Source organism: Malaclemys terrapin, chromosome 21 (assembly GCF_027887155.1).
Source record: "Malaclemys terrapin pileata isolate rMalTer1 chromosome 21, rMalTer1.hap1, whole genome shotgun sequence".
Taxonomy (NCBI): domain Eukaryota; kingdom Metazoa; phylum Chordata; order Testudines; family Emydidae; genus Malaclemys; species Malaclemys terrapin.
In genome coordinates this window covers 12,095,977-12,119,772 of record NC_071525.1, presented here as the reverse complement: position 1 = coordinate 12,119,772, position 23,796 = coordinate 12,095,977, and the positions used below count along the sequence as shown (strand labels likewise).

At 53.5% G+C, this 23,796-nt stretch overlaps 1 protein-coding gene across 3 annotated transcripts in view; it reads left to right on the top strand.

Moving 5' to 3' along the window:
* The window catches only part of CADM3 (cell adhesion molecule 3), a 139,714-nt gene that overhangs the window by 80,350 nt on the left and 35,568 nt on the right, over nt 1-23,796 (top strand). For all 3 annotated transcript variants that reach the window (XM_054011049.1, XM_054011050.1, XM_054011051.1), the window contains 4 exons: nt 14,400-14,540; nt 15,077-15,229; nt 17,991-18,128; nt 19,220-19,390. In XM_054011049.1, the coding sequence (XP_053867024.1) occupies nt 14,400-14,540; nt 15,077-15,229; nt 17,991-18,128; nt 19,220-19,390 (603 nt within the window). The remainder of the gene's footprint in view (nt 1-14,399; nt 14,541-15,076; nt 15,230-17,990; nt 18,129-19,219; nt 19,391-23,796) is intronic.

Below are 23,796 nucleotides of genomic sequence, written 5' to 3'. Positions count from 1 at the left end.
CCGCCACCTCTCATCTCGAGTGTCTCTACTCTCCTCACGTTGGTCCCTCCTGTCCTCACGTTGGTCCCTCCTATCCTCACGTTCACTGGCTTCTTTCCTATACTTTGAAACCGTGTCCTTCCACTCATTCAGATGAGCTCTGTCACTGCGGGTGTATTCTATGATTTCTGCGAACATCTCGTCTCGCGTCTTCTTTTTCCGACGCCTTTTCTGTGATAGCCTTCGGGACGGAGGAGGGAGGCTTGAAGAATTTGCAGCTGCTGGAGGGAGGGAAAAAAGGAGAGAATTTTTTAAAAAGATACATTTTGCAGAACAATGCTTATACTCTTTCACGGTGACCAACACTATTCACATTACATAGCACATGTGATTTCTGTGCAAGGTCGCATTTTGCCTCTTATTATTGAGTGCCTGTGGCTTTGCTTCTAGAGATCACAGACGCAGGTCCGGGCAACAGAATTCAGCTTGCATGCGGCTATGGTAAGCCATTGTCTTTCGGCTTCTGCGCCCTCCTTTCCCACATACCAAGCAAAGCCCGTTGAGTGCTGCGGTTTTCCTGTTAACATTCAGCAGCAGAAAACAAACTAACCACCCCCCCCATCCAATTCTCTGGATGATCGCTTTATCCCTCCCCCCACCGCGTGGCTGGTATCAGGGAAGATCCCTGCAGGAACCAAACTAACACCCCCCACCCCCCATGAATTCTCTGGGATGATCGCTTTACCCCTCCCCCCACCGCGTGGCTGGTATCAGGGAAGATCTCTGCTAGCCAAACGCGAAAAGCTCTGGGCCAATTCCCCCCCTTCCCTGCACTTGGCTAACTGCAGGGAAGGATTTCTTTTCAGCCACAGGCAAACAGCCCAGTAGGAACTGCCACCTCTGTCCCCTTAATTAAATTCCCGTATTTCAACCAGGTTACCATGAGCGATATCACTCTCCTGAGGATTACACAGTGAGATAAAGAATGGATGTTGCTTGAATGCCAGCAAACACCGGGACCATACGCTGCCAGGCTTTGTCATGCAATGATACCAGATTACTTGCTGCAAGCATGGTGCGGTCAAGTGTCCTACCATGGAGGACGGAATAAGGCTGCACTGCCCAGAAACCTTGTGGCAAGGCTTTTGGAGTACCTCCAGGAGAGCTTCATGGAGATGTCCCTGGAGGATTTCCGCTCCATCCCCAGACACGTTAACAGACTTTTCCAGTAGCTGTACTGGCTGCGAATGCATCCCAAGTCCTCAGGGCAAAGTAATCATTAAAAACCCTTGCTTTTAAAACAAGTTTTATATTTTAAAAGGTAAACTCACCTGAGGTCCCTTCCATGGGGTCGTGGTCTTGGATACTGGGTTGGGAGGGTTGGGAGGGTACTTCAGTCAGGCTGAGAAAAAGATCCTGGCTGTTGGGGAGAACGGAGTGCTGGGTGCTCTCTGTAAGCTCGTCCTCCTCCTCCTCCTCTTCCCCGTCCGCAGAATCCTCAGGTGTAGCTGATGAGATTATCCCCGCCTCAGAATCCACGGTCAGAGGTACGGTAGTGGTGGCGGCCCCCCCTAGAACTGCATGCAGCTTGTCGTAGAAGCGGCATGGCCGCAGCTCTGACCCGGAGCGACCGTTTGCCTCCTTTGTTTTTTGATAGGCTTGTCTGAGCTCCTTGACTTTCACGCGGCACTGATCTGAGTCCCTATTGTGGCCTCTCTCCATTATGCCCTTGGAGATTTTTTCAAAAGTTTTTGCATTTCATCTTTTTGAACGAAGTTCTGCTAGCACTGAATCCTCTCCCCATATAGCGATCAGATCCAGTACCTCCCGTACGGTCCATGCTGGTGCTCTTTTTCGATTATCGGCCTGCATGGTTACCTGTGCTGATGAGCTGTCTGTGGTCACCTGTGCTCTCCACGCTGGGCAAACAGGAAATGAAATTCAAATGTTCGCAGGGCTTTTCCTGTCTACCTGGCCAGTGCATCCGAGTTCAGATTGCTGTCCAGAGCGGTCACAATGGTGCACTGTGGGATAGCTCCCGGAGGCCAATACCATCAAATTGCGGCCACACTAACCCTAATTCGAAATGATAAAATCGATTTTGGCGCTACTCCGCTCGTCGGGATGGAGTACAGAAATTGATTTAAAGAGCCCTTTATTTCGAATTAAATGGCTTCGTTGTGTGGACGGGTGCAGGGTTAATTCGATTTAATGCTGCTAAATCCGAATTAAAGTCGTAGTGTAGACCAGGCCTAAGGCATAAGAGAAAAGTGAAAGGGCAGGAAAAGGAAATGCTGCTGGGAGTCTGGCATGGGCTGGAAGTGAGTGTGTATAGCAAGGGGGCGCGGCAGGTCAGGATTAAGGGGCAAGAGCAGAGCTGTGGGGGGAGGAGCACGGGGTGGGATAACAAGGGGAGATACATTCTGAGAGTGAGGGGCACTGGCAGAGCTGTGGGGAGGGCTTAGGGCTGGGATAGCAGGGGGCTGTGGGTCAGAATTTAGGTTATCAGCAGAGCTGGGGGTTGGGGGGAGCCCAGGGCTGGGATAATAGGGGGCTGTGTGTTGGGCCTGAAGGGTATCGGCAGAGCTGGGGCCGGAGGGAGCCCAGGGCTGGGATAGTAGGGAGCTGTGTGTTGGGCCTGAGGGGTATTGGCAGATTGCGGGGGGCAGGGCTGGCATAGTAGGGGGCTGTGTGTTGGGCGTGAGGGCTATCGGCTGAGCTGGGGGGGCAGCGTGCTATTTGCCCACAGTGCCTGCCATGATCCACCACTTGCTTTCCTGAGCAGCATTTTTTGCAACCAATGCCCAAGTCTCCAGTGTGAGGCTGCCTGGGCCCAGCTGTTTATTGTCTTAATTAGGAGAACTATTGAAAGCTGACAGGAGTGGATGGCAAGGGAGACATCGCCCCAGACACACTCAACACGGAGCACTTGCTGCCTACTCAGCCAGATGCCCATGAGAGCTCTGGTTAACTGCAGTCAATGGGCTCTCACAGCACCAGGTCACAGCGCTGTGTGTGGATGGTGACTTGGGACCTGGGGCTGAGCCTGGGGGCCTGGCACCCTGGAGGGTCCCGATGGGCTGGGATTTATTGGATGGGGGGGATAGCTCAGTGGTTTGAGCATTGGCCTGCTAAACCTAGGGTTGTGAGTTCAATCCTTGAGGGGGCCACTTGGGGATCTGGGGCAAAATCAGTACTTGGTCCTGCTAGTGAAGGCAGGGGGCTGGACTCAATGACCTTTTAAGGTCCCTTCCAGTTCTAGGAGCTGAGATATCTCCATTAATTATTATTATTATTTGAAAAAGTTCTGAGTTTTCCAGCCCTCTGGCCCTGCTCCCCTCCACCAGCCAGGACTGCGGGGTGTGAATGAGGCGGCAGGCCAGGCTCCCACAGCAACAGGAGGGGCTGGGGGCTATCACTGCCAATGATACAGCTCAACAAGGTCTCCCCTGCCTAGCACCAGTGGGAGGCTTGGAGAGGTCTGGGGGGGGAGGGTGCCTTTGGCAGGTCTCTGGGGGAGCCCTGGGGATGTGCCCCCAGGGCTGTGGCCCAGAAGCCGACATTGTGATTGCCCCCCAGTCTGAGGCACGTCGACCCAGCCCACCGTTCTTGTTCTCTCATATCACCGTGGCTGATAAATTCCCTCATCTGTGGTTGGATCCTGGCCAAGGCCCAGCTCTGCCTCCCTGGCTGGGCCCTGGCTTGATCAGTGTTCCAGACAGGGCTGAGAGTCTGCCTCTGCCTCCGGCTTCTGATGCACAAGCTGCCCCTCTGCCTCCATGGTGCGTGCTCCCCTTGTGCATGAGGCCCAACCAGGGGGGTGCCTGGGAGGGCTGGAGGTAGCACCCTCCCAGTCCCAGTTGTTTTGATGCTCTCGTCATCGGGCTGTCCTCAGCCAGGCTTAATGCCCATCCTGGGAGACTTGGGAGCAACCCAGGTCCTGTCCCAGGGGTTGCAGACTCCACAGTATTCTAGGAGGACTCGTGTGGGATCCTTTGTTTGACATGTGGTCACTGTTTGGCTCTGGGCTGAGCAGCTCCCTCTCTGCCTTGCTCCAGCTGGGTGAGGGAGCTGGTCATGACCCTGGATAGATGTAGGTGGCCTAACACTTTCTTGGGACCTCTTCTTTGATTAGCTTCTAACCTCCATTATTTGCAGTGGGCCTTTGAAATTCCTTGATTTCCAGGTCAGAAAGGACCACTGTGATCATCTAGTCTGACCCCTGCATAACACAGGCCAGAGACCTGCCCCCAAATAATTCCTGAAGCAAATCTGTTAGAGAAACATCCCTTCTTGATTTAAAACTTACCCAGGAGAGAGAATCCACCACAATCCTCCATATGTTGTTCCAACTGAGCTGTTAATTACTCTCATTCTAGAAAATTTACACCTTATTTCGAGTCTCAATTTGTCTAGTTTCAACATCCAGCCATTGGATTGTGTTTTACCTTTCTCTGCTAGACTGAAGAACCCATTATCAAATGTTTGTTCCTCATGTAGGTACTTCCAGACTGTGATCAAGTCACCCCTTCACCTTCTCTTTGTTAAGCTAAATAGACTGAGCTCCTGGAGTCTGTCACTATAAGATATGTCTTCTTATCCTTAAATTGTTCTTGTGGCTCTTTTCTGAACCGTCTCCAATTTATCAACATCCTAATTGAATTGTGGGCACCAGAACTGGACACAGGATTCCAGCAGCAGTCACACAAGCGCCAAATACAGAGGTAAAATAACCTCTCTACTCCTACTTGAGAGTCTACCTGTTTATGCATCCCAGGATCTCATTAATTTCATTTGGCCACAGCATCACAGTGGGAGCTCATGTTCAGCTGATTATCCACCGTGAGCCCCAAATCTTTTTTAGAGTCACTGCTTCCTAGGATAGAGCCTCCGCATGTAAGTATGGCCTTCATTCTTTGTTCCTAGATGTATACTTTTACATCTGGATGCATTAAAGTGCATATTGTTTGCTTGTGCACAGCTTAACAAGTGATCCGGATTGCTGGGTCGGTGACCTGTCCTTTTCATTATTTACCACTCCCCAATTTTTTGTCATCTGCAAGCTTTATCAGTGATGATTTTATGTTTGCTATCAATGACCTGGAAGAAATGTTAAAATAGCATAGGGCCAAGAACTGATCCCTGCGGGACTTCGCTAGAAGCTCACGCGCTCAATGATGGGTCACTGTTTTAAATTACATTTGGAGACGTATCACTTAGCCAGCTTTTAATCCATTTCATGTGGGCAGTGTTAACTTTCTATTGTTCTCATTTTTTTAATCAAAGTGTTGTGTGGTACCAAGGCAAACACCTTAAAGAAGTCTAAGTCTATTACATCAACACTATTACCTTTATCAACCAAACTTGCAATCTCATCAAAAATAGTTATCAAGTTATCTGTTTTCCAGAAACCCTTATGGAGCCATTGTTCCATAAAATTTGACATATCAGAGTCCTAGGGAAGTGCCTTTTCTTTCTGAGGGTACATCTACACTACAGGGGGGAGTCGATTTAAGATACACAAATTCAGCTACGTGAATAGCGTAGCTGAATTCGACATATCGCAGCCGACTTACCCCGTTGTGAGGACGGCGGCAAAATCGACTTCTGCGGCTTTCTGTCGGCGGCGCTTACTACCACCTCCGCTGGTGGAGTAAGAGCGCCGATTCGGGGATCGATTGTCGCGTCCCAACGGGACGCGATAAATCGATCCCCGAGAGGTCGATTTCTACCCGCCGATTCAGGCGGGTAGCATAGACTTAGCCTGAGATGCAATTCTATTCCGGTTTTACTGTTTAAAAATACCATTTACCTTCTGTTTCTTTTAAAGTGGTAGCTGTGTTAGTCTGTATGCCCAAATACATTTGTTAGTCTCTAAGGTGCCACAAGGACTCCTCGTTGTTTCTTCTGTTTCTTGCATCCTTCAGGACATGCTGGCAATTGCCAAACTAAGCATGGAACATGAGCATTCTAAGGAGCATTCAAAGCAGCAGCTGCAACACACACTATGCTGGGAATGCCTGTTTGCTGTTGGAGTGACTGTAGAATGGGGGAGAACCAGGCTGGGCCTGCTCCAACCTCTCTCTAGGCCTGCACATGGCCTAGGGAGAGGGGTGGGCTTCAGAGTCTGAGCTACAACTTCAAAGTGCTGTCTTTAGAGCACTAGCATGCGCCCTACTACTCCAAGTCTGTTGACCCCCCCACAAGTCTCTTGAGGCTCACTCCCAAATGCTGTGTAGGCATACCCCACACGGCAGCAGTTGGTTTAAGCCCCGCCACTGATACACGATGGTGGGGTTGTTGCAGGAAGGTTGTTGTGGGAGGGGTATAGCATGATGGGGAAGGTTGTTGCAGGACTTGGGGGGCTGTTGCAGTTGCACATGATAGAGTTTTTCTCCCTTCTTTCCTTTTAAATAAACTTAGGAAATTCCATTTTGCAATAAAGGCCATTAACTGGTATAAAGTAGGTCGCCAATCCAAGCACTCAGATGTTAGAAAACTACCCGATTTAGGGTTGTGTGTGCCCATTATTGCTGCCCATTGTATGTAGGCATCATGACCCAGCCAGATTACACACTCTTTCCCACAGGCCCCTGCCTCCTCGGTGCACAGGATCAGCACAGCGGCAGCTGTGGATCTGGCATTTCTTAACTCCTGAGTGTTTGACTTGCAGCTGAAGTGACATTCTTGTAACATAGATTTGTTGTGTGTAATTATAACATTACATTGCAGTGTCCCCTAGAGGCCTCAGGCAGGCTGGGGCTCCTTTGTGCTGGGCGCTGCATAAACATAGCGCACATGACAGTCTCACCTCATGGAGCTTACCATCGAAACTGCAAGCATACTAGGTGCTGGAACAGGAGGTGCAGGCGGGGAGGCTATGTTAACACAGACTCGCTGCTTGTTCAGTTATTAGCCTCTCTGCCACACTGATCACAGCTCAGCACCTGCCTGGGTGGGCTGGGGCTCCAGCTTCGGTGTCCATTTGCAGAGACTGAAGGGTTCCAGCTCTGCATTCCTCAGGGTTCTCTTGAGGCCTGGGGAACTTGGCATGAGCTGGCACCTGGCCTGCCAGTGTCACAGATACAACACACAATTACAAATACCAATAACCCGCCTGAGAACTAAACTAACTAACAACGTTCAGTGAGTCTGTGAGGTGCCCTGTGCTGCTGCCTAGACCTGGGGGCTCCCCTGGAACATCCGCACCGCTGCTTTCAGGAGACGGTAGGGTGACCAGACAGCAAGTGTGAAAAATCAGGACAGGGGGTGGGGGGGTAATAGGAAATACAAAATTGGAACATCTGGTCACCCTAGGAGACAGCAAGGCCCCTTGCTCTCGCTGTGCCACATACTGGGTCTCCATTGTCTGACCCTACTGTGATTGTTCCTAAGACCCTCTTAGGCAAATGGCCGACTGTGCACCCTTTTGTCTCCCTCCCTCCTGGGATTTGGAGAAGATGTTACCTGCTCCTCTGCAGTACATGTCCATCTGGGGTGACAGCCTCATAAAATCGCAGCATGCCCTTTTGTGACCCCACTGCTGTTTGCGGCCATTGTTCCTCATCATAGAGACACAGCCTCATTTCCATGAAGTGGGGGGCAGCTCCTGGGACGCCAAATCATACTGAGGTTTTGTTTGGCCTTCTCTATCTCTATATATGTCTGCAAGTCCCCAGCGACTCTGACCTCAGTTTCTAACAGTGCAGGCATTCTGGTTTCAATTTGCTGTGGAACAGAATGTCAGCAGGTGATAACTCCAGGCTTCATTGGTGCTATTCTGTAATTTAACAGCGCTAAATGTGGATCAAAGTCTGACTCCGTTGCTTCTTTCGGTAGGTGCTTTATTATTTTGACACCATTTTCCACTAGCTCGTTGGATTGGGGATCATGGGGACTAGCTGTTACATGTCCAAACCCAAACTTCACTGCAAACTGCTTAAACTCATGCCCACTAAACTGCAGCCCATTGACATAGGTTACTGTGTAAGATATGCCATGACGAGTAAAACCAGATGTGATGTGCACAGCCACCTGATTAGCGGTAGCATCTTCTAGTACGGCTGTCTCAGGGAAGTGGGAATAATATCTAGGAAAAGTACATAATGTTTCCTGTCAACAAATCTCTGCCTATGTTGTTCCAGGGAAGCCCACCAGCATGGGCTCTTTCTCCTGACATGTCCTTTATTTTCAATATATACAACAAGCCTTAACAATGTTCTTGATGTCGCTGTTCATTTGAGGCCAGTTTAAAATGTCTCTGGCCTTTCTCTTAGATTTTTCAATCTCGAAATTAGTGGTTCTGAACAAGGGGTACATGTACACTTGGGGGTACTCAACTGATCTAGATAGTGGATCTCAACCTGGGGATTGCTGCCCCAGGGGGCGGGTGTCAAGGGATGGGTTTGGGGGGGGCGGTTGGAAGTGCAGGGCCGGCATTAGGGGGTAGCAAGCAGGACAATTGCCCAGGGTTTTCCGCCACAGGGGGCCCCACGAAATTAAGTTACATGCTTCAGCCGCGCTGCCTGGGTTTGGGCTTCAGCCAAGGCTCTCAAGTGAAAACAGGCTCATGTATCACACTGAAATATAAGTACAATATTCATATTCCAATCAACGTATTTTATAATTCTATGGTAAAAATGAGAAAGTCAGTAATTGTTCAGTAACAGCGGGCTGTGACCCTTTTGTGTTTTTATATCTGATTTTGTAAGCAAGTAATTGTTAAGTGAGGTGAAAGTTGGGGCGTGCAAGACAAATCAGACTCCTGAAAGAGTCACAGTAGTCTGGACAGGTTGAGAACCACTGCTCTAAATGACCTTCATCAGGGCCGGCTCCAGGGTTTTTGCCGCCCCAAGCGGTGGGGGGAAAAACAAAAAAAAAAGCCGCGATCGCGATCGGCGGCACTTCGGCGGCAGCTCCACCGCGCCGCTTTCTTCTTCGGTGGCAGGTCCTTCACTCCGAGAGGGACCGAGGGACCCGCCGCCGAATTGCCGCCGAAGAGCCGGACGTGCCGCCCCTTCCCCTTGGCCGCCCCAAGCACCTGCTTGCTGCGCTGGTGCCTGGAGCTGGCCCTGACCTTCATGTATCCTTTGTAGTATATTTTTTCTGTAACACCTTAGCAATCACTATCATGCTGCCTTTAAGCAAAATCCCTTTTAGTATTGAGAGCTCCCCTGGAATTGCTAATAGGGGCTGGAATATGCTGTCCCAGCCACCTGGTGCTAATAGCCTTGATTACTTTTTGTAAAGTGTAATGCTGAGCAGTTGCTTTGGCAATCACAGTCCACATTTCGTCCAGGTTTTGTTTATCAGAATGACATACAAAATCTACCTCTGATCTTTGCTCCACTGCTCTTTTGTCAACTGCTCTAGAGAGTATGTCTGCAGCCACCCAATCTCTCCCAGGTTTTATCCAATTTGCAAATGACACATTTGTAACTTACAAATTCACCTCTGTATTCTTGGAGTGACCAGGTCCCTTCTGGAAATGGCAATGAGTGGTTTATGGTCAGTTTCAGCTAACACTGGCCTCTCCTAAATAAAGTCATGAAAACTTTTATACCCATGGACTAAGGGCAAAGCTGCCTCCTCTGTTTGAGTGGATTTGACACTCAGGTTTGATTAGCACCCGTGACACATAGGCCACTCCAGTTTTGCCCATGCTGTTGTGAGGATATGTTATTAGAATGGAAGAACAACGAATTACAAAGTGTGCGTACCAAGGAATGCCGCTGTGTGGCCCATGATCATGGGGCATCAAAAGCTTTGGTGATGTGACAAGACGGCCAGCGATGGACATAAACTGACTATACAACCACACCACGTTAAGTACATCACCAGAGATCACTCTGGGTGGTGCTTGATATGCAAGGAGACCATGTCATAAGAACATAAGAATGGCCATACTGGGTCAGGCCAATGGTCCATCTAGTCCAGTATCATCCTGTCATCTGACAGTGGCTGGTGCCAGATGCTTTAGAGGGAATGAACAGAACAGGGTAATTATTAAGTGATCCATACCCTGTCATCCAGTCTCAGTTTCTGGCAATCCAAGGTTTAGGGATACCTGGGACAAGAGGTAACATCCCTGACCATCTTGGCTAATAGCCATAGATAGACCCTGCCCAATCAGCCCCATCCCCTCGCCAGGGTCATCCCTGAGTGGCCGGCCAGGTCAAGCCATTTTGAGACACTCCCTAGCTTGCACGTGCACATCCACATGCACATGCACTGATACACACACACACTGACACACACTTGCACCGACACCGGCTGTTACCCCTTTTTGACCTGAGCGGCTAGTCAAAGTTTGGGGTCGTGGGGATGGTGGGAGTAGAAATTGGTGATAGCTATTTCTGTGATGCCGTTTTGTTTATTTCAAAGAATGTAAAAAATCCTGTACTCTGAACACAAAGAATTGAAAAGCAGGGAGGAGCTTCAAGCCTCTTTAGCAAACAGACCCCAAAGTTCTCCCTCTAGCTTCTTCCAGGGTCACACTGGGTATGTCTGCACCACAGTTAGACACCCTTGGCTGGCCTCTGCCAGCTGACTGGGGCTTGTGAGGTTCAGGCTAAGGGCCTGTTTAACTGTGGCCTGGGGGATCTGGCTTGGGCTGCAGCCTGAGCTCTGGGCCCCTTCCACCTTGCAGGGTCTTAGAGCCCAGGCTCCAGCCAGAGCCTGGAAGTCTACACTGCAATTAAACATCCCCTTAGCCCAAGCGCTGTGAGCCCAAGTCAGCTGGCACAGGCCAACCGCAGGTTTTAATTGCAGTGGAGAGATACCCACTGTGTTCACTGGCTACTGCTTGGCTTCCTTGCTTTTTGCCTCAGCCCCTCTCTGTCTATTCTCAGTTTCTGTGTGTTCTGCTTTCACACAACACATGCACACACAAACACTCTCACTACTCAGCAAAACCCTAGCCTCTGTCCACTCAGTCCAAACTCCTGTCTGTCCCCTTTTATCTTAGGGCTGGGGATTCTGACTAACTCATCCTGATGAGGTTCAACAAGGACAAGTGCAGAGTCCTGCACTTAGGACAGAAGAATCCCATGCACTGCTACAGACTAGGGACCGAATGGCTAGGCAGCAGTTCTGCAGAAAAGGACCTAGGGGTCACAGTGGACGAGAAGCTGGATATGAGTCAACAGTGTGCTCTTGTTGCCAAGAAAGCTAACGGCATTTTGGGCTGTATAAGTAGGGGCATTGCCAATACATCGAGGAACGTGATCGTTCCCCTTTATTCGACATTGGTGAGGCCTCATCTGGAGTACTGTGTCCAGTTTTGGGCCCCACACTACAAGAAGGATGTGGAAAAATTGGAAAGAGTCCAGCGGAGGGTATCAAAAATGATTAGGGGTCTGGAGCACATGACTTATGAGGAGAGGCTGAGGGAACTGGGATTGTTTAGTCTCCAGAAGAGAAGAGTGAGGGGGGGATTTGATAGCAGCCTTCAACTACCTGAAGGGGGGTTCCAAAGTGGATGGAGCTCAGCTGTTCTCAGTGGTGGCAGATGACAGAACAAGGAGCAACGGTCTCAAGTTGCAGTGGGGGAGGTCTAGGTTGGATATTAGGAAACACTATTTTCACTAGGAGGGTGGTGGAATCTCCATCTTTAGAGGTTTTTAAGGCCCGGCTTGACAAAGGCCTGGCTGGGAATTGGTCCTGCTTTGTGCAGGGGGTTGGACTAGATGACCTCCTGAGGTCCCTTCCAACCCTGATATTCTAAGATTCTATGATCCTGACAGTTAGTTAATTGAAGGGTTCATTCACACCCGTCTCAAAGGGGTTTAACTCAATCCATAACAAGTTTTCACTCAGCCCATAACAGACACTCTGATACACACACACAAACACACACTGGTACACACACACACGCACACACACACTCGGATTCACACACAAACTGCAAAACCCTGATACGTGCATAAACACATACTTACATATGTGCAGACATACACACGTTACATGTACACACACATGCGCGCACATACACACACCCCTTACACTCACACATGTTAAATGCTTCCACATAGACCAGGGGTGGGGCAAACTACAGCCCGCGGGCTAAGTCCGGCCGATCAGACCTTTTAATCCAGCCCCTGAGCTCCAGCCAGGGAGTGGGGTCGGGGGCTTGCCCCACTCCATGTGTGCTGTGGCTCCACATGGCTCCTGGAAGCAGCGGCATGCCCCCCTCCAGCTCCTACTCGTAGGGGCAGCCAGGGGGCTTTGCACGCTGCCCCGTCCCAAGCGCCAGTTCTGCAGCTCCCATTGGCCAGAGTACTCACCCCCTAGCACCCCAACCCCCTACCCCAGCCTGGAGCTCCTTCCCACACTCCCCAATCCCCTGCCCCAACCCAGAGCTCCCTCCCACACCCTGAACCCCTTGTTTCTGGCCCCACTGTGGAACCCACAACCCCAGCCCAGAACCTGTACCTCCTCCCACACCCCAACTCTGCCCAGAGCCCCCTCCCATACTCTGAACCCCTCTGTTCCACCCCCAGCCCCCCTTGTGCATCTCAAAGCCCTCATCCCTGGCCCAACCCCAGAGCCTTCACCTCCAGCCAGAATCCTCATCCCCTCCCGCATCCCAACCCCCTGCCACAGACCGGAGCCCCCTCCCGCACACTGAACTCCTCATTTCTGGCCCCATCCCAGAGCCCGCACCCCTAGCCGGAGCCCTCACTTCCTCCCGCACCCCAACCCCCAATTCTGTGAGCATTCATGGCCCGCCATACAATTTCCATATGATATGGCCCTCAGACCCAAAAGTTTGCCTAGTCCTGACATAGACCCACCCCTCTAACAGCCCCACTTGACGGAGGGGACAGCTGGCACTCCCCGTGAGTCTTGCAGCCTGCACTCGGGGTAGCAGGGCGCTTTCTGCCCGATCCCCTGCCCAGCATGGATTTCCTCTGAGGGACTGGTCTGGCCTCTCCTGCTGCACGTGCCACGTGGGGATCTGCTGCATGGTCAGCACTGTCACAAGCCTGGAGTCTGCTCCAGCCTGCTGCTGACTCTGCTCCCTGCAGCAGCCTCCAAACTCTCTGGGCATGCTGGAGCCAGCTGGGCTCTGGGCAGGGGAGCCAGGAGACCCAGGCACCCTGAGAGGGCAGGGGAGCCATAGGCCTGGAGCAGGAAGTTCCTCCCTAGATATTCAGCCCAACACCTGCATCCTGCCCCCCAATCTGGGACTGAAGGGGAGAGAGAACATGGGAGGGGGAGCCTCTGGGGTCCCCCATTCCCTTCCCTTTGCTTTGGGCTGACATGCCCTTCCCCACCCCACAGAAGGCGCCATCCACCCTGATGCTCCAGGGTATCCAGAAACTTCCCCAGGACTCAGCCTCTCCAACCCCCATAAGCCAGCCCTCCCCCACTCTGTGAGGCGCCCCTCCCCCACTTCCACCATGCCATGCCCACCTCTTGAGTTGATTATTATTTATCATTATTCTGTTCATTGCATCCATCTGTCCCTCTTGGAGTGGGGGACAAGTCCTTCTGGTCCAGCCTCTGCCCGATGGGCGGGGGATTCGCACTGTGCCAGGCTGTCCCTGATGGGCAGGGGATTTGCGCTGCACCAGGCTGTCCCGATGGGCGAGGTATTTGCACTGTGCCAGGCTGTCCCTGATGGGCAGGGGATTTGCGCTGTGCCAGGCTGTCCCTGTTGGGCAGGGGATTTGCGCTGTGCCAGGCTGTCCCTGTTGGGCGAGGTATTCGCACTGCATCAGGCTGTCCCTGGTGGGCTCGTGGGCTACAGTCCCAACTGCCCTTGGCGGTTCTGACATACATAGTGGGTGCAGGGGGCTCAAGCGCAGATTCTGGTCAGGATGCATCATAGGCAGAAGGCCACACCAGTCCCTATGGAAAGAGCAGTGCCAGGTGCTGCCTGGAATCAGGATCTGCTCCATGTGGGTGATGCCAGTGAGCCCAGGGTGAATGACCAGCCTAGTGCTGACTCTGCACCCAGCCCACGTGGCCAGTGTGTTGTCCTGCTGTGGGCATGGGCCCTTGCAGAGACCCAGCAGCTGCTATCTAGGGGTGTGGTGGGGAGGGGTGAGTTGGGCACAACAGGAGAAAAGCCTCTTTGTACAGCCAGTGGGAGTGGAGCCGCCTACAGCCAGTGCTGTGTGCTGGGGCTACTGGCCAGGGCCTTTTGACTCCGGCCAGGCAAAGGAGCAGAGGCGGGATGAGAACTCGGGGCCATGACCCCAGGGAGTGGGGTGGCTGGAATGTGCCTCCCAAAGCCCAGGCACAGACATGCAGCAAGGTCAGCCAGCGGCAGGGGTCATGCTTCCATCTGGCCAAAGATGGTCTTTCACCTTCATCCCAGCGCACACAGGGCAGGAGCCCGGGCTGCTGGGAGAGGGATGGTGCCCTGGAGCAGGGGGCTCAGCCCAAGCTGACATCTCCCCGTTTGCCCACAGAGAGCCAGCCCACAACATCCGATGAGACAGTGGTGGCAGGTGGCACCGTGGTGCTGAAGTGCAAGGTGGAGGATCCCGACGACTCCTCACTGCAGTGGTCCAACCCAGCCCAGCAGACGCTGTACTTTGGGGAGAAACGAGGTACTGTCGGCAGCCCCAGCTGGGCCTGGAAAGGCCCCGCTCGCCGCTCCCTGGGCCTCGGGCTAGACTGGCTGTGAGGGGAACAGGCTGCAGAGAGCATTCCTCAGCCTTTGCCCCTAAGTGAGGGGTGGGGTGAGAGGGAATGGTGCCCCAAGGCGGGGGGGCAGCAGAAAGGGGAAGCAGTACTTCAGGGAAAGAAAGGGGGCGGAGGGGAAGTAGAGACCTGTGGAGGGGGGCATAGATGAGGTGCAGTAGTACCTTGCGAGGATGAGGGGAAGCAGTGCCCCATGGGGATGGGACAAAGGGAAGCAGTGCCCCATGTCGGGAGTGGAAACATTCCCCCCTGGGGATGGGGGGGGAGGGGAAGCAGTGCCCCATGGGGGGAGGGGAAGCCGTGCCCTTCAGGCAGGAGGATGTGCTGCTGGGTTGAAGTATGACCTGGCAGCTCCTGCTGGCTCTCGGCCCCGGCTGTCGTACCCACCCCTGCTGGTCAGCTGGCCGGCCAGCATTGCTAACCCCTCTCGCTCTGGCCCCAGCGCTCCGGGATAACAGGATCCAGCTGGTGAAGTCCACACCCAACGAGCTGGCCATCAGCATCAGCAACGTGGTGCTGGCAGATGAGGGCGAGTATACCTGCTCCATCTTCACCATGCCTGTGCGGACGGCCAAGGCCCTCGTCACCGTGCTGGGTGAGGGCTTCTGACTCCCTTCCCCTGGGGAACCCGCTCAGCGCCCTGGGTGACAGAGCCTGCTTGCGCACGGGGCCCAGTGAGTGTAATCCTGGCCTGGCAGCAGCCCGCACAATCCCCTCCCTCACCCTGCCAGCTCCTGAGCTGGGCTCCCTGCTGTCGTTGAGGGGTGGGTCCTCGGCCCCCAGATGCCTGGCCACGGCCCTTTGGGATGCTCCTGGGCTCCCCTCCAAGCTACAGGGCCTGGATTCTCCTCACAGCCCCAATCTGAGCAATCCAGCCACTCCCACTCCGCAGCCAGTGGCAGAGCCCCCAGCCAGGGCTCCGTGTCTGGGCATGTCTGTGTGTTTGCATGTGCCCATGTGTATGCGTGTCTGCGTGTGTCCGCATGTGCCCGTCCATGTGTCTGGGTGTGTGTCTGCACATCCATGTGTCTCGGGTATGTCCGTGTGTCTGCATGTGTCCGAGTGTGTCTGCAGATAGGAGAATAACATGAGGGGGAAAGGCTGTATTTTAAAGAATCCTTATTGAGGTTGCAGGAACAAACCATCCCGATGTGTAGAAAGAATAGCAAATATGGCAGGCAACCAGCTTAGCTTAACAGTGTAATCCTTGCTGATCTTAAACGCAAAAAAGAAGCTTATAAGTGGAATATTAGACAAATGACCAGGAAAGAGTATAAAAATATTGCTGAGGCATGCAGGAGTGAAATCAGGAAGGCCAAATCAGACTTGGAGTTGCAGCTAGCAAGAGATGTTAAGAGTAACAAGAAGAGTTTCTTCAGGTATGTTAGCAACAAGAAGAAAGTCAAGGAAAGTGAGGGCCCCTTACTGAATGAGGGAGGCAACCTAGTGACAGGATGTGGAAAAAAAGCTAATGTACTCAATGCTTTTTTTGCCTCTGTTTTCACAAACAAGGTCAGCTCCCAGACTGCTGCACTGGGCAGCACAGTATGGGGAGGAAGTGACCAGCCCTCTTTGGAGAAAGAAGTGGTTTGGGACTATTTAGAAAAACTGGACTAGCACAAGTCCACAGGGCTGGATGCGCTGCATCGGAGGGTGCTAAAGGAGTTGGTGGATGTGATTGTAAAGCCATTGGCCATTATCTTTGAAAACTCATGGCAATCGGGAGAGGTCCCAGATGACTGGAAAAAGGCCAATGTAGTGCCCATCTTTCAAAAAGGGAAGAAGGAGGATCTGGGGAACTACAGGCCAGTCAGCCTCACCTCAGTCCCTGGAAAAATCATGGAGCCAGGTCCTCAAGGAATCAATTCCGAAGCACTTAGAGGAGAGGAAAGTGATCAGGAACAGTCAGCATGGATTCACTAAGGGCAAGTCATGCCTGACTAACCTAATTGCCTTCTATGAGGAGATCACTGCTTTCCCCTCATCCACAGACGCAGTTGATGTGTTATTCCTTGACTTTAGCAAAGCTTTTGATATGGTCTCCCACAGTATTCTTGCCGCCAAGTTAAAGAAGTATGGGCTGGATGAATGGACTATAAGGTGGATAGAAAGCTGGCTAGATCGTCGGGCTCAACAGGTAGTGATCAATGGCTCCATGTCTAGTTGGCATCCGGTTTCAAGTGGAGTGCCCCAAGGGTCGGTTCTAGGGCCGGTTTTGTTCAATATCTTCATTAATGATCTGGAGGATGGCGTGGACTGCACTCTCAGCAAGTTTGCAGATGACACTAAACTGGGAAGAGTAGTAGATACGCTGGAAGGTAGGAATAGGATACAGAGGGACCTAGACAAATTAGAGGATTGGGCCAAAAGAAACCTGATGAGGTTCAGCAAGGACAAGTGGAGAGTCCTGCACTTAGGATGGAAGAATCCCATTCACTGTTACAGACTAGGGACCAAGTGGCTAGGCAGCAGTTCTGCAGAAAAGAACCTAGGGGTTACAATGGACAAAAAGCTGGATATGAGTCAACACTGTGCCCTTGTTGCCAAGGCGGCTAATGGCATTTTGGGCTGTATAAGTAGGGGCATTGCCAGCAGATCGAGGGACGTGATCGTTCCCCTCTATTCGACATTGGTGAGATCATCTGGAGTACTGTGTTCAGTTTTGGGCCCCACACTACAAGGAGGATGTGGAAAAATTGGAGAGAGTCCAGTGGAGGACAACAAAAATGATTAGGGGTCTGGAGCACATGACTTATGAGGAGAGGCTGAGGGAACTGGGATTGTTTAATCTGCAGAAGAAAAGAATGAGGGGGGATTTGATAGTTGCTTTCAACTACCTGAAAGGGGGTTCCAAAGAGGATGGATCTAGACTGTTCTCAGTGGTACTAGATGACAGAACAAGGAGTAATGGTCTCAAGTTGCAATGGGGGAGGTTTAGGTTGGATATTAGGAAAAACTATTTCACTAGGAGGGTGGTGAAGCACTGGAATGGTTACCTAGGGAGGTTGTGGAATCTCCTTCCTTAGGAGTTTTTAAGATCAGGCTTGACAAAGCCCTGGCTGGGATGATTTAGTTGGGAATTGGTCCTGCTTTGAGCAGGGGGTTGGACTAGATACCGCCTGAGGTCCCTTCCAACCCTCATATTCTATGATATCCATGTGTCCGTCCCTGCCTGTTTGTGCACGTGTCTGTAGGTGCCCCAGTGTTGTGTATACGTTTGCCTGTGTATCCGTGTGTCTGTGCCTGCCCTTTTCTCTGCGCCTGCCCTTGTCCTTCGTGTGCTTGGGAGCCATCAGGAGGGCAGTTCAGAGGTGCGGAGGGACAAGATGTTCTCTGTTTCTTGCCCCCTCCCCCAGGAATCCCCCAGAACCCTCAAATCTTTGGCTACGAGCTGCCCATCCGAGAGACAGAGACGGCCCAGCTGACGTGTAGATCCTCTGGCAGCAAGCCAGCTGCCCAGCTCCGCTGGAAGAAAGGCAACAAGGAGCTGCAGGGTAGGTGCTGGCTGCAGGGCACTAGGGCATACGGAGAGCCCAGCTCTGGTGAAGCAGGGTAAGGCCTGAACCTTGCAGCTTGTCCTGCAACAGAAGGGGAGAAACTGGCCCTGCTCAGTAAAAAGCGGAGGCTGCCTCAGCCCAGAGCCTTAGGCTGGGGCACTGCTGTCCCTGGGGCATAAGCGGCCACTCCAGGTGGGTGGCACCTTAGCCAAGATCTTTCCCTGGGGCTGAGCCTGCAGAGAGGGAGCTGCCCCCTAGGGCCTGAGGTGGGCAAAGGGGTAAGCATCACCCGTCTGAGTAAAACAAAGTAAAACTCACAGTCCCTTTGCAGCATGGCCATGGGCAGCAGAGGGTCCTGCAGCATTGGGGTGCATTGTGAGTCTGCTAAGGGGGAGCAGGGAGGCAGCACAGAGCCTGGTACGGTAATAATGAGGGCTGGGAAAGAGTGAGGAACCCTAGAGGAACCTGCCCCTGTGGGCCAGCGGGGACTCGGTGCCCAAGGCAACGTGTTGTGCCCTGGGGGGAAATGATCTGAGCTGGGCCCCCAGTCAGGGGCCAGCACTCAGTACATTGGAGATGTGGAGGCAGCTCTCGGGTGACCTGGCCATTGCTCGGACCCCACCTGGGGGAATGTTGGGGCCCCCCAGGGAGAGCAGGGCCAGTACAGTGAGGCTGTTCGAATCTGAGGACAAGGGTGGGAGGCAACACAACGAGCTGCCCTGAGACACCAGGTCAGGCTCCAGCCGTGCCTCCTCATACCACCACCAAGGGGACACTCAGTGATACTGCAAAGGAAGACTGGTAACCACTATGCCCAATACACTGCCTGTGCCATTCTCTGCCCTAAGGGGCCCCGGGGCCAGGATTCAGGACCAGTTAGACAGGCCAGGATAACTGGTGGAAGGGCCGTGCACCCTCCTGCAGGGCACCAGCTAACCACTAGCTGAGGTTCTCCCCTCACTAGCAGCTCCTGTCCCTTGCTCTGAAGCAGCAGGTGAGGTGCAGAGGGGGCCTGTGGGTGAGATGACTCACTCCCATGCCCTGTGCAGGCCCCACGCTGATAACACCTGTTCCTTTGCCCCCCAAAGGTGGGGCCCCCGAGGTGATGGAAGACTCCAATGGGAAAACCTTCACCGTCACCAGCCATGTTGAGTTCACCGTCACCAAAGACGACAACGACGTGGAGGTGACCTGCACAGTGGATCATGAGTCCCTGCAGAACTCAGAGAGATCCACCAGCCAGAAACTGCAGGTCCACTGTACGTACAGGCCAGCCACAGCAAGGGAGGGGGAGGCATCCAGGGACTGTGCTCCGAGTGTCACGGGAGCATGATGAGGTGCAGACAAGACTGAAAAGAGGCATGAGCCAGTGACCCACCCTTCACAGATACCCTGTGCCTCACATGAACACCCCACCTATAGCTACATGTCACCCATGCCCACTCGCAGCCCACCCCAACCCCCCACAGCCCACCCCCACCCCCCACACACACCAGACACAGCCCTCTGCCTACCATCCTCCACACAGCCCACTGCCTGACACCCCCCCCAACCTGCCACACCCCACCACAGCCCTCTGCCTACCACACCCCCATACACAGCCCGCCACTAATCAATGCCACTCCCTCACCACCAAACACCCATGTTAAAAAGTGGGGAGACCAGGTTTGGCTCTGGTGGCCCCCCCACACTTGTACAGTGATTCTGGTGCTCTTACCCTATGTGCACACACAACCCACCACTACCAACCCCTACACAAACAGCCCATCGCCAACCACCCCCAGCATGTGCACAGTCCACTGCTAACCATCCCCATGCACAAAGATCCCACCGCTAATCACTAATAGGCACACACACACAGCCCACCACTAAACACTCCTTCACATGCATGCATCCCACAGCTCACCACCCCGTCCATACACACAGCCCACCACTAACACCCCCTATGCGCACACAGAGCCCAACGCTAGGCATGCCTTACACTCACACAGTCCACAGCTAACCCTCCCATGCAAACACACAACCCACTGCTACCCCACTATGCACACAGCCCACCGCTAACCACCCTGATGCACACACAGCCCTCTGCTCACCACCCCAACACACACACACACCCCCCACTGCTAATCATGCCTATGGGCACACATCCCACTGCTACTGTCCGATGCACACACAGCTCACTCCTAACTCCCCTGCCATGCACCACACAGCCCACCGCTAACCACCCCCTACATACACACAGCCCATGTCTAACCATCCCCTATGCACACAGACTACCGCTAAGCCCCACTACATAGACACAGGTCACCGCTAACCCCACACACACAGCCTGCCGCTAACCCCTTCTATATAGGCACAGCACACCACTAACCACCCTCCTACACACACACAGTCCACCACTCACCGTCCCCTATGTGCACACATCCCACCTCTAACCACCCACCCACACACAGCCCAATGCTAACCACCCCTGTCCATACACAAGCCCACCGCTAACCAGACCCTGCACTCAGCCTACAGCTAACCCATCCACACACACACAGCCCATCACTAACCACCCCTATGCACAAACCTTCTACTAACCAACCTCTATATGCCCTAACAGCCCACCACAAACCACCCGCAGCATGCACACACAGCCCACTGCTAACCATCCCCACGCACAAAGCACCCACTGCTAACCAATACTACGTTGTGACAAGTCCTCTGCCCACCCCTCGTCTGTGGCCCACTGGCTGCCCCAATAAAGCTCAGAGAGGCTTCTAGTTATGCAGCACCCATGGCTTTATTTACACAACGTTCTCCCACCACCAGTGTTGTGCTATATACAGAGCTTGCAGGCCTGATAATCTCCTCTCCTAAACAGAGTCTGCCCTCGGCCAACAAACAGACCTACCTTCCCCTGGTCATTCCCCCTTCTTCTGGGGGCCAGCCAGCCTTTATAGCCCTTGAATCCTCAGGTGCAGCCAATTCTAAAGGCCAAGCACCAGGCTTCTGACCAGCCCAATCTATTTCCCCTGATTGGGGCTGGCTGAGCAGGGGCTAATTAGGTGCCTTTGCACCAGCACCCTACTACACACCTCCCCCTTAAGCTGATGCCAGGCCTGGTCTTCCCCGGCCCCGCTTTCCTCGGCCGGGAGTTTTACTCTGGAGTTGGGCTCCCTGCCCAGCCGAGGGATCCCCAGGCACAACCCTGTGGGGCTTTGGCACACCTCACCCACAAAAGGTGTATTGGGTAGAGGGTGGGGCACCCCACAGGTACACACTCACCCAGAGGTCCTCACACCAGTCACATGGTTGGGCCATCCGTCCTGGAGGATCCCCTTCCTTTTCTAGTGGGGGCGACGGCTCAGAGCCCACTGCCCCGAGTCGGCCCCGTCTCTGGTCCAGGCCCTCTGTCCCTTAGATGTTGGGCCTCCCCCTGTTGTGTTTCTTCCACCCTCCTTGGGGTTCCCTCCCCCAGGTGATCCTGCCCAGGAAGCTCCCTTTGCTCCTTGGTTACTCCTTCAGGCTCCCTATTTTGGCTTGGTTGTCTAGGCTGCTCGTCTTTTCCCCATGGATGTCGTGGAGCCTCCCCTTGCACCGGGTCCACCTCCATCAGGGTCTTGCCCCCTCTTTCCAGGGTTCTCTTTCCCCCTTTCTTCGACGGTCCCTTCTCCGTGGTCTCGCTCCCCTTCTGGGGAGGGTGCTTGTCCAGCCCCAGGACCACAGGGTAGGCCAACCCCTCTATTACCCCCACCTGCTTCCAGGTAAACTGCCCTTGCACTTCAAGGGGTACCTGGGACACAGGACAATATTCCCTATCCCCGTGAATGCATGCTACTAACATCCTTTCCCCAGGGATAAGCCAATGCGGCTTCACTAAGTGCCGCCGTATAAGGGAGCAAGCGGAGGCCATGTCCACTAGACCACTCTGGGGCCTTTTCCCAACCCACACCCGGATAGTGGCCAACCCATACCTCTTTTTCCACCCCCCAGTCTTAGTCCATCCACAAAATTCAACTGCCCCACATTCCATCACTGGACAATCCCAGCTTTTATGTCCCAGCTGTCCACACCACCAGCATACAAGCTGCCCCGGGCGGCTAGGGGTCCCCTTGGGCTCCTCCCATCACCTGTGTACCAGCTTCACCCCAGCGTGCTCACAGGGTTTCCTGCCCCCCTGTGTCCCACAGGGCCCGATGCTCCCTCAGTGGGAAGTCAGCCTCTGCATAGTCTTCCATTCTTTGCACGGCAGCTTCTACAGTGGCCGGCTGATGTCGCCGCACCCAAACCTGCATGCTGTCGGAGAGGCACTGTATAAACTGTTCAAGGATCACTTGATCCATTATCTGTCCCATGGTGTGGGCATCGGGCCTCAACCACCGTGTTGCCCAATCTGTTAATTTTTGAGCAAAGGCCCGGGGCCGCACGCCCCCTACCCACCCTGCTGCCTGAAACTTTTGCCGATATTTCTCAGCCGAAAGCCCGAGGCGGTCCAAAAATCACTGCATTGTAGTCCCTGGCTTGGGCATCCGTCAGGGTCATATACGCTGCCTGTGCCTCCCCAGCGAGATAGGGGGCCAGCCACAGGGCCCACGTTGTCCGGTCCCATCCCACACCCAGGGCCACCCACTCAAAGGTACCCAAAAAGGCATCGGGATCATCTGCTGGGGCCATCTTACAGAGGCCGAGGCCTGGGACACGGGTGCCATCTCCCCCAGCAGGACTCACCAGCTTTTGCAGGAGCTGCTGCACCATCAACTGCTCCTTGATGAAGTCCTGTAGGGCCCTCTGCTGCTCTACCTGCCAAGTGAGTAGAACTTGCCTCTCCACCTGGTGGGACTGTTGGAAGGACTGCAGTGCTTTCTGCATCTCTGTCTGTTGTTCAGTGAGCCACTGCAGGGTGCTCTCCATTGCCGGGTCACCAAACTGTGTCTTTGGCACTAAATACCAGACAAGCCCCCCCCCACTTGTGACAAGTCCTCTGCCCACCCCAATAAAGCTCAGAGAGGCTTCTAGTTATGCAGCACCCATGGCTTTATTTACATAACATTCTCCCACCACCAGTGTTATGCTATATACAGAGCTTGCAGGCCTGATAATCTCCTCTCCTAAACAGAGTCTGCCCTCAGCCAGCCAACAAACAGACCTACCTTCCCCTGGTCATTCCCCCTTCTTCTGGGGGCCAGCCAGCCTTTATAGCCCTTGAATCCTCAGGCCTGCAGGTGCAGCCAATTCTAAAGGCCAAGCACCAGGCTTCTGACCAGCCCAATCTATTTCCCCTGATTGGGGCTGGCTGAGCAGGGGCTAATTAGGTGCCTTTGCACCAGCACCCTGCTATATACGTACACACAGCCCACCTCTAATCACTAATATGCACACACATAGCCCACCGCTAACCATCCCACATACACGCAGCCCACCACTAACCGTTCCCTACACACAAACAAGGTCCACCAATAACCCCCCATGCACAAACATCCCACCGCAAACCACCCTCCACATGCACACACAGCCCACCACTAAACACCCCTTCACATGCACGTATCCCACCACTAAGCACCCCTGTCCACACACAGCCCACCACTAAATACCCCTATGCACACACAAATCCCACCACTAAGCACCCTGACGCACACATATCCCATGGCTAGCCACCCCTATGCACAAACATCCCACTGCA